This window comes from Ranitomeya variabilis, chromosome 4, assembly GCF_051348905.1.
Source record: "Ranitomeya variabilis isolate aRanVar5 chromosome 4, aRanVar5.hap1, whole genome shotgun sequence".
NCBI lineage: Eukaryota > Metazoa > Chordata > Amphibia > Anura > Dendrobatidae > Ranitomeya > Ranitomeya variabilis.
The window spans coordinates 213,780,992-213,791,929 of NC_135235.1; the positions used below are offsets into that span (position 1 = coordinate 213,780,992).

General features: G+C 40.6%; 1 protein-coding gene across 1 annotated transcript; it reads left to right on the plus strand.

The window, feature by feature from the left end:
• The first annotated feature begins 318 nt into the window (after positions 1 to 318).
• Positions 319 to 9,814, plus strand: LOC143770339 (uncharacterized). Its single transcript, XM_077259867.1, has 4 exons — positions 319 to 563; positions 4,024 to 4,071; positions 5,794 to 5,871; positions 8,636 to 9,814. The coding sequence occupies exons 1-4, from the start codon at positions 482 to 484 to the stop codon at positions 8,752 to 8,754; spliced, it is 327 nt and encodes a 108-aa protein (XP_077115982.1). The 5' UTR covers positions 319 to 481; the 3' UTR covers positions 8,755 to 9,814.
• The last annotated feature ends 1,124 nt before the right edge of the window (positions 9,815 to 10,938 follow it).

Below are 10,938 nucleotides of genomic sequence, written 5' to 3' on the forward strand. Positions count from 1 at the left end.
CGCCTATACAACACCTTGAAATAATCTGAGGTTCCTATCATACCACCCATGGCTCCCACCATGCATGTTGATTTCCTCGGAATGTCACTTTAAACCCGATACGCTATAATCGGAGCAGTAATCATTTTGGCAATCTTGATTAAACTTTATATGTTTGAGCTGGAGTTATTCACTTTTTCAATACTTCTGTCATGCCTGACTACATTTCTATGCTCTATTATCATAAAACAAAGCTCTTTAACTCTTCGGAGGTTACCAGTAAGAGGTTAAAGAGAGATTTTATCACACCTGATATTGGAAACCATAGATCCCTGTAATGAGAGGGTTAAGTCTGGGGGACATTTTGACTTAACATCAAACTCAGACCTGGTTACAGCCCTACCCTTTATTTATTTGGAGCCACGGTGAGAGGACGGCGGCGGCTGTGAGTGGCAGAAAACAAAGAGATAGAGAGTCCGCTGTGAGAGGAGCCAACGTGAAGATGAAGGTGGCCACGATCTTCATGTTGTCCGCTGTTCTGATCCTAATTTACTGCTTGACCACACAAGGCCGTCACATTCCAGGTAACTTTAACTACTAAGACATATTAAATCCGGATAGACCTCTATAGGATCTATGGGACTCTGACTTATTGAATTCTATGGTATCAATGAATGGAACCTTTTGGGTTCTATGGGATATATGTAACTCTATGGGATTCTTTGGGACACAATGGCACTCTATGGAACTCTATGGGACACCATGGCACTCTTTGGAACTCTATGGTATTCTATGGGACACTATGGGACACTATGGCACTCTATGGAACACTATGCGATACTATGGAACAATATCGGACACCATGGGGCTTTATGGAACACTATTGAACCCTGTGGGACTCTATGAAACACAATGGGACACTATGGCACTATATGGGGACACTATGGCACTCTATGGGATACTATGGCACTCTAAGGAACACTATGGCACTCTATGGGACACTATGGAACACTATCGGACACTATAGGACACCATGGGGCTTTATGGAACACTTCTGAACCCTATGGAATTCTATGAAACACTATGAGACTCTATGGGACACTATGAAACACTATGGGACCCATAAGACTCTATAGTATCTATGAGACCTATTTGACCTATATGAGATCTAGCAGATCTATTAGACCAATGTGATAATATGACACACAATGGGACTCCTTGGGACATATGCAGGTCTAACAGACACTAGGAGACTTCATAGAATGTGCGGGATCCTATGGGACCTATGCAACCTATCCATGGAAACTATGTATCTTTATTCAACATTATGAGACTCCATAGGATCTATGGAACCTCATCGGTCCTATAGGACTCTATAGCATCTACGAGAACTATGTGATTCTATGATATCTGTAGGACTGATGTGGCTTTATGCAGCACACTGTATCTCTGTGATATCTGTGGGACCTGTGCAACACTATTGGACATTAAAAGACTCCATAGGATCTATGGGACCCTATGGATTCTATATGACTCTATAGTATCTATGAGACCTATGTGACTCTGTGAACGCTATAGGTCCTGTGTAATGATTTAAAACATTATGGGACTCTTATAGGACTCTATCGTAGCTATGGTAACTATGTAATTCTATGAGCGCTACAAGACCTATGTGACTTTATGGTAAACTACCTAATTTTACAGCATCTATATGAGACTTATGTGACTCTGAGATCCATAGGACCTATGTGATATTGTTGTGCACTATTTAACTTTATAGCATCTACATGAGACCTATGCAACTCTGTGAGATCCGTATGGCCAGTGTGATACTGTGAAACACTAGGGGACACTATGGGACTGTATGCTATTTATAGGACCTATGTGACACTACTGGGCCCTATTGGACTCCATGGGATCCATGGAGTCTATGGCTTGATGTGAGAGCTATTGGCCCTCAATGGGTCACCATGGAACTCTATTGAACATTATTGGATTCTATGCGATTTTCGTTTTTGCAGGAAGCAACAGTGAACAATTGCTTCTATTCATGAAAGGTCAGGAATTGCGATAATTCATAAGACAGCATTTAGCTCCTCAATGTCTTTGTTATGTAGAAGGTTTACAACTGTATTATAACAAAATAGTAGTAAATCCATTTGTTATACCATTACAAGAATAAACCAGAAGTAACACGAGCCTCAGTTTTGTCCTTGTTGCATCTAGCAACCAATCAGAGCTCAGCTTTCATTATTCTAGAGCACTTACGGAAATTAGAGCTGAGCCCTGATTAGTTGCTAGGGGCAATAAAAGAAGTCTCACTGTTAGACAGCCTGAGGCCTATTAAAGCAACAGAATATTCTGCCATTTGGCCCTTTCCCTCTCTATATATAGACCCAAATATCGCAAAATGTTTGTATCCTAACTATTTACAGGTTCACAAACAAACCTTTCCGAAATAGGAAAATCTCTTTAAATTAGGAAGAAATGGTCATACACCAGGAGAGTCAAACTATAGGGAGTTAAGTTTTCCAAAATCTTTGAATGATGTCCAAGATTTGCTCCATGCTCCAATGAGCAGCTCCAACGTCATGAAAATTGGAAAGTCCCAACATGCCTGTAAAACCAAACTGCAGCTTCTTGACGTGAGAATTCCCAGAACAAAGAATGTTCCCTGACTATATCGGACAATGTCCTCCTCCCTAATCCTGGCCCATAATGCTTTAGTAGTCAACTAGGTAAGTGTACATTCCTTGTAAAAGATATATATTTGCACTGGGATCAACCCCCTTGCGGGTGCTTTAGTGAAAAATATTTGACTAATGAAAAGCGGTCAGGGAACTTTGACAGCCCGTAATGATAGTATAGCAATATAGCGTTTGGCTGATGGCAAAGAGTTAGAATCGTACTTTGCCTATACCCTGCGTAACAGATGAATTGGTTAAAAATAAATTGAAATACCTGTTCCGCAGCGGTACTGTACAGATCCCTCAGTTCTTCAGTGCCGCTGTGAGATCCTTCTGTGCTTTGTAGTCGGTGATTCTATGTTTAGATAGGAGGACCCCGGGCGCTGCCCCGGCCGGTGGCAAGCATCCCCCAGGAGTCTTCACCAGCGTGGAGCGGGAGTGTGATGCCGCTACAGCAAGTAGCCGCTAGGTTCACTGTAGGTACAGGACCTTACGTGACATCACGGTCACGTGATTGCTCACATGACTGGCTATAGGAAGCAGGGTGGACCAATATCCTACGCGTTTCGGAATAGACATATTCCTTCTTCAGGGATGGTCCTCTATACCTTTATAGTTACCAGCAATCATGTGGCCTCCTCACATGTTGAAAGCGAACAGCTCTATCTCGCTGTTGAGGCCCTTAGGGATTAAAGTATCTAGTTCGAAAATCATTCTACTTTCTTCCCTTGACATTTGTTGGATATAGTTGCCCTTTCTCCAGCTCTTTTGAACTATTTTCAGGCCTGTAATGATGGTACCTTTTGAAGAACCTCCATGATGAATCAAAAAAGTGTACATTCCTTGGTAACCCAATAGAGTTATAGACCTGGAAGTGCAGTGAGAGTTATCCCATCTGGAGAACTGAAGTCCACATGGTATACTAGGGTATGTGTCCACTGAAGAGTCTGAAGAGCAGTTTCCACACTACCGGACTCAGCATGACCCTTTGATGGCAAGTCATGTAACACTACATTTCGAAAAGCCAACCACAGCTTCCACCGATATTGTCAACTGATAACTAAGGCAGCAATGATCAGCTGATTGAAGAAGCAGTTGACTGTTGAGATCAGGTTGTCCTTAAATTATGCACTCCCTGGTGGTCCTTGTCAGTTCTGGACATCAGTATCTCATCTGATCTAGCATCCTTGGAGGAGAACACTAATGGGATCAGCTATTAGTGTACTGACCTCACCATTATTTGTCACCACCATGTCAGGAACCCTACCTATGTTCCTAGGACTAAAAGGAGATCCTACTATCACAGAAGACAAATATAGAGTTATACATGTACAAATAAAAATGTTTTCTCTTTTAGAAAAACGGCATGGGAAGTCCGGCATAGCCAGATGGTCTGAACATGGAGGTATGTGAATGAGTGTCAATGGAATGTGTCAATTGCTTAAATATATCATTTTTAACCTGTTGTAAATGCCGCCGTTCTTCTGAGTCTGGAGTTGTTGTTTTTTAGTTCCTGCACCTCTCCATTTCTGAAATATGCCAAACTCTATCCTATATATAAGTCTAGTTTTCTTAGCCAACTGGGTGTGGTCATCAAGAAGACGCCTGTAGGGAACAGTTGAGGACTAAGACCCCAAGGGCATAACTATATTGGTTTCAATACTATTACTGTGCAGTCATAGTCGGGGGTCTTGCTGGAGATTTTGCATTGAGGTCCTCAACTTCAGGTTTCACCACTTCCACACCCACTTGCCTAACTAAACTAGATTTACTTCTGGGAAGAGTGAGCCATATCTCAGGAATGGCGAGGCACAGGAACAAAAGAAAAACATCGACGGATTAAGGAGAACAAAGGTGTGATGCGAGTCACTATAGAAAATATTAGCCCCAGAAGTGGAGAGAAGGACTACAATCACAGATGGCAAAAATATACAGTAATTACAGAATAAGTAAAGGGAGGTCAAACAATCCGAGGTTGGGGTCCAGGAAATGGCGCAGTACAACAAGCGGAAATCAGAGATGAAATCCAATTCATGAGCCAAGGTCAGGAAAACCAGAAAGACAAGACAGTTTAAAGGTAGCAGGCACAAGAGAAGTCAGGTCACAAGCAAAGAGTCTAAGTCCAGGAAGGGAATAAAGTCAGGCTGGGTCAGGCACAGAGCACAGAGGGATCAGTCTTACACAGGCAGCTGCAAGTGTACGACTGACACTGGATGGAAGAGCTAGCATGCTAAAGTAGAGGGCTAATCAAGGAAAGTGAACACAGATGATTGCAGTACAGACACAACTCAATCAAAACAGACTGACAGCCTCTACACAAAGTAGCATATCAGACAGGATATCGTGTGGAGATCGTGACAAAAGGCATTTGCACCAGATAAAACTGACACATTTATGGCAAGTGATAGGTCCTTTTTAAAGGTTTTTTTTCCAAAATAATAAGCTATAAGTTATCCAGTGATCATAAGTGATCTTGTCTAAATGGAGTGAAGGCCAAGCTTATACTGTCTATTCATTGACTATGGTGCTGCCAATGGTACTGGACTTTCTCTGGCAATCCCATAGACAATAAATTTTGCAGAAATTTTGCAGGACTCTACAAAATGTGTTTTTGGATCAAAGGGTGTTTCCAGAAGTCAGACCCCCAGCGATCAGTAAATTATCCTCTATCCCAATAGTAAGGGATAAGTTAGTGTCCTTGGAAATCCCCTTTAAGTACAACAGAGTGTGATCAGTGGGAATGAATGGATGTACTGTTATTCTGCCACAATTATTATTATTATTTGTATTATGTTTATTATTAATACTATTGCCAATGTTCAGCGCATATGAGTATTCCCAGAATCCTCGCCCCAGGCTATGTCCTTCTGTGCATAAGTAAATATTCACTGCCATACAGTTATGGCCCAAGGTGAATGAAGCATCTACTGCTTCTGTCTGTTATATTGTCTTCATCAGAGATGCTGTGGTCTAAGGAGGTCAGGTTTCTCCTTGTGGAGAGAGACATGCCTGACATGCCAGTGTAAGGAGACTTATAGGCCATGCACTGCTATGCTGTGATGTTCTTTTACTTTGCTTTTTTAACAATTGATATAAAATTGTATATTGATGCCTTCAATCTTTTCAGAATCTCCTGGATCTCCTCAAGGTGGAAAGAAAACCATCATCTGTATTTGTAACCATAAGAATGGGCATATTTTTTCAAGTAAGGACAAAACTAACACTTTTAGGTTCAATTCGTTATTGCATTTGCACCTTTTTTGTTTAGTCTTAGGTGTTTTTCGTCTATTTTTCATTTGCTCCTTATTCTTCTATTAATTACTATTTTATATGTAGTCTCCTACATTTTTTTACCTTCTTCCTCTGTGGCCTCCAGATGTTTTCGACTAATTCATAAATTGCGACTTTTCTAAAAAGTCACTCAAATTTTCTTGCAGATCAACTCCAGTCCTTCTCTTTGGTGTTTTGAATGTAAAACCTGAATTTTTTTTCTTTTTGCTTAAATTTTGTGACATTTTCGTTGTTCAAAGGGTAGCTTTTCTCCTTGTAGAAAAGCCTGGCATGCCAGAGTAAGGAGACTTATAGGTCATGCATGCTCCTGTGGGAAATTAAATATGCAAATTGTCTCCACACTTGGGATCAAAGCCAAACTAGAATTTCACGTGACATTTTAATAGAACTTATGACTTTTTTGTGCTAAATACTTGCAGAAAAATATAAAGACAATAATAAAAAGCATTTTTTTTTATTTTGCACAAAAATCATGAAAACAAATATTACAAAACAAAAAGAAAAAGTGACTTAAAATAATAAATGCATGGCCGTCCGACATACAGTGCCTACAAGTAGTATTCAACCCCCTGCAGATTTAGCAGGTTTACACATTTGGAATTAACTTGGCATTGTGACATTTGGACTGTAGATCAGCCTGGAAGTGTGAAATGCATTGCAGCAAAAAAGAATGTTATTTCTTTGTTTATTTTTTTTTTTAAATTGGGAAAAGTATTTTCAGAGGGTCATTTATTATTCAACCCCTCAACCCACCAGAATTCTGTTTGGTTCCCCTAAAGTATTAAGAAGTAGTTCAGGCACAAAGAACAATGAGCTTCACATGTTTGGATTAATTATCTCTTTTTCCAGACTTTTCTGACTATTTAAGACCCTCCCCAAACTTGTGAACAGCACTCATACATGGTCAACATGGGGAAGACAAAGGAGCATTCCAAGGCCATCAGAGACAAGATCGTGGAGGGTCACAAGGCTGGCAAGGGATACAAAACCCTTTCCAAGGAGTTGGGCCTACCTGTCTCCACTGTTGGGAGCATCATCCGGAAGTGGAAGGCTTATGGAACTACTGTTAGCCTTCCACGGCCTGGACAGCCTTTGAAAGTTTCCTTCCGTGCCAAGGCCAGGCTTGTCCGAAGAGTCAAGGCTAACCCAAGGACAACAAGGAAGGAGCTCCGGGAAGATCTCATGGCAGTGGGGACATTGGTTTCAGTCAATACCATGAGTAACGTACTCCACCGCAATGGTCTCCGTTCCAGACGAGCCCGTAAGGTACCTTTACTTTCAAAGCGTCATGTCAAGGCTCGTCTACAGTTTGCTCATGATCACTTGGAGGACTCTGAGACTGACTGGTTCAGGGTTCTCTGGTCTGATGAGACCAAGATCGAGATCTTTGGTGCCAACCACACACGTGACGTTTGGAGACTGGATGGCACTGCATACGACCCCAAGAATACCATCCCTACAGTCAAGCATGGTGGTGGCAGCATCATGCTGTGGGGCTGTTTCTCAGCCAAGGGGCCTGGCCATCTGGTCCGCATCCATGGGAAGATGGATAGCATGGTCTACCTGGAGATTTTGGCCAAGAACCTCCGCTCTTCCATCAAGGATCTTAAGATGGGTCGTCATTTCATCTTCCAACAAGACAACAACCCAAAGCACACAGCCAAGAAAACCAAGGCCTGGTTCAAGAGGCAAAAAATCAAGGTGTTGCAGTGGCCTAGTCAGTCTCCTGACCTTAACCCAATTGAAAACTTGTGGAAGGAGCTCAAGATTAAAGTCCACATGAGACACCCAAAGAACCTAGATAACTTGGAGAAGATCTGCATGAAGGAGTGGGCCAAGATAACTCCAGAGACCTGTGCCGGCCTGATCAGGTCTTATAAAAGGCGATTATTAGCTGTAATTGCAAACAAAGGTTATTCCACAAAATATTAAACCTAGGGGTTGAATAATAGTTGATCCACACTTTTATGTTTAAAATTTATAAAAATTTAACTGAGCAACAAAACTTTTTGGTTTGTAAGATTTAAGCATCTGTTAATAAATCCTGCTCTTGTTTGAAGTTTGAAGGCTCTAACTTATTTGCATCTTATTAAACCTGCTAAATCTGCAGGGGGTTGAATACTACTTGTAGGCACTGTATAATAATACATTTCCCCTAATGTGGTTGCTGTATGGTTGGCTGTAGATTGAGGAGCTGGACCCGTGAAAATCAGCTCATGACCAAGTGCCCTTAAAGAGGATTTTCGGTTACTCCATTTAGATGATCTATCAATAGGATAGGTCATCAATACTTGATACGTAGGTGTCCATCACCAACACCCATAAATATGTTGAAAACATTGATAGGAGCTGTTCTGCTGTACCTGACAGTGGCTGCTACATATTGAATGGAGCTGCACTCTTTACATCCGATTACCACTGGAGTTAACACTTGATCAGTGGGGTTGTCAGATGTCGGACCTCCACAGATTTCATATTATTGACCAATTCTTAGCCTCCATAAGTAGTTAATCAATTTTGGTGCAATTTGCCCTATTTTAAGACTCCTAAAAAGTATAAAAAAGAGTCTAAAACATAAAAGAAATCTGGCACATGACATTTATGAAGAGTCTTTCTGTAACTTAATAAATTTATCTAGTTTCTTCCTTTGATGGATTTTTTTTTGTAATAATCCACAGGAAAAAGACGTCATATGAGTGTACATCACAAAAATGGTCATCATAGCCCCGGATGTGCCAGGATCTGCATGCGTAAAGGTAGAAGAGGAGGATCCGTACGTTCCATACCTTTGTCTTGAGCAAATTTTGAAACATTTTCTGAAGAATCCAGGAGCGTAAAAATTTAGCGTAACTCTTTTTTTTCTTATCAAGCCACTCCGGTTTACAGTTTATATACAGATCTATATACTGTAATTATATAAAGTTAAGTTACTTTGCAGATAGTTGACATGGCACATCTTAATCAGAGTTGCGGCCTATATTATGCTCCAGAGCTGCGCTCACAATTCCCTTTCTTAGTTATAGCTTTGAACAAACTGGTTATCACACATTTTTGTTTTATGTTAAAGCTTAGCTTGCATCATTTAGTAGGGTAGATAAAAGTTGGCCGACGAGTCGATTTTGGCCAACCGTATAGGGGCTTATGGGTTGTATGGGGTCCTCATGACTGTCCCCTGACAAATCATGTCGGGGGACATAATGATTGGTCGGTTCGGGTTGGAATTCAATTATTTTGTACACGTGACATGACCTGTTGTACAAATGACCCTAGAATCACTACAACAACCTCATTTTAGCGATTAAACAATAAAAATAATGGTGAGAGATTTCAGCTCTGAAGTTTTCAGAACTGTTAATGCAGCTCTGGAATATAATACTGGGATTTGTATCATTCAATTTATACTATTTCAGAATCACTTTTATGACATAAATGACAAGAGTGAAAATTTCCTTGTGAATAAAGCTCCAGAAAATTAAAACGTTCGACTTTAATAACAAAAAACTGAGGTAAAGGAAAGATTAAAGGTTCATAGAAAAAAGTGAACTCTTCTGTAAAGCCATCTTCTTGCCTTGTGCGTTACATTTTTGTAGTGTAGGTCTATCTCTCTATCTCACAGTATTTCTTCATAGTGTTGTAACCACCACGGTCATATTGTCACTTGCACGTCTTGTTGTATTACACCGTAGCGTTAGCACGGCATTAAACTTTATGTGATATTGTTTATGTTAAAATAAAAAAAAAAATTGCATTTTTTGTACTTGTTTATTTTTTTTGGTCTCTGATTTTATATTATATGATTATGATATCATGATGCGGCAACTTCATACTTTGGTTTTTGGCAACAAAACTCAAGGACTTCTTGAGACAGCAGCATGACTGACGATGACTGGTGGAGATCCTTGGAAGAAAAAAATCTGGTGGGTAAATCTCCAATCTAACAATAAGCATGTTATAATTGTTGCCTGATCCTACCAATGTTCATAAGACCCCATAAAAATTTGGGTAGTTTACCTTGTTTCTTTAGGGTAATGCAAGGTTTGACATGTTGTCTCAATATGCATAATGATCTGTTCCACCAAGAGACCATTAGAGGTGGAAGGTCCTGCCAGCTGCTTGTAACTCGTTTTCTTTGGCAATTAAGACCCATGTTAATTAAGCCTCCAGATATCTGCTAGTTAGTATGACAGGTAGACAGGGCAACAAGCTCTGTGCAAATTGAATAAAGTTCTCGTAAATTTATTTAGCACACTTGCCAACTTGCCAAATGTGGGCGATTCTATAGTCAACTGAAAATTTTAGGACAACCTAGTCCCACTTGTTCAGACTTTCTGGAAATTGGTTAGAGGAAATTTTGTGTTGGAGGTGCTACGTCTGAGGTTTTTTGATATTTGTCCCTTTTGTATATAATTCAGCATTGGGCATCAATAGTGCTTACCAATAAAGACTAATTCAATCACTTTTATGTCTGAGAACCTCACAGAAAAAAGGTGGACCTGTTGGACTCCCAGGTGTGGCTTCCTGAAAACCAGTGCTTTCAGAAGGTTTTCTGTATGTGTCGCTGGGATCCTTCATTAATAAGAGGAAGCCCATGGTCCAGTTGCACACTCGGTTACAGGTAATGGAGCATGATGTGGCGTTGAAATGGTGAGATGCCTTGTGGCTTCAAAAAGGGTCATGATTATATCTCCCGCTAGACCGTCAAATTTGGCAAGTATGCTATTGCTTCCGGTTGCTCACATACATCAAAGCCAAATTGGTATCACCCAAATCTCTAAGCAGGAGAAGACTAATAAGCTGTGCAGCAATAGCCTGATACCTTAGAGGGCTTATTAGCAACTTTGACACCTGTAGAACCCCAGTGGACCTTGACTGAGACCGGTAATGGAGTCATTACTCAACTGTCTCGATCATCGCAACTCTACCTCCAACTCAATGAAGCAAAACTCTAGACTCCTTACCTACAACGTACTATTTTTAATAA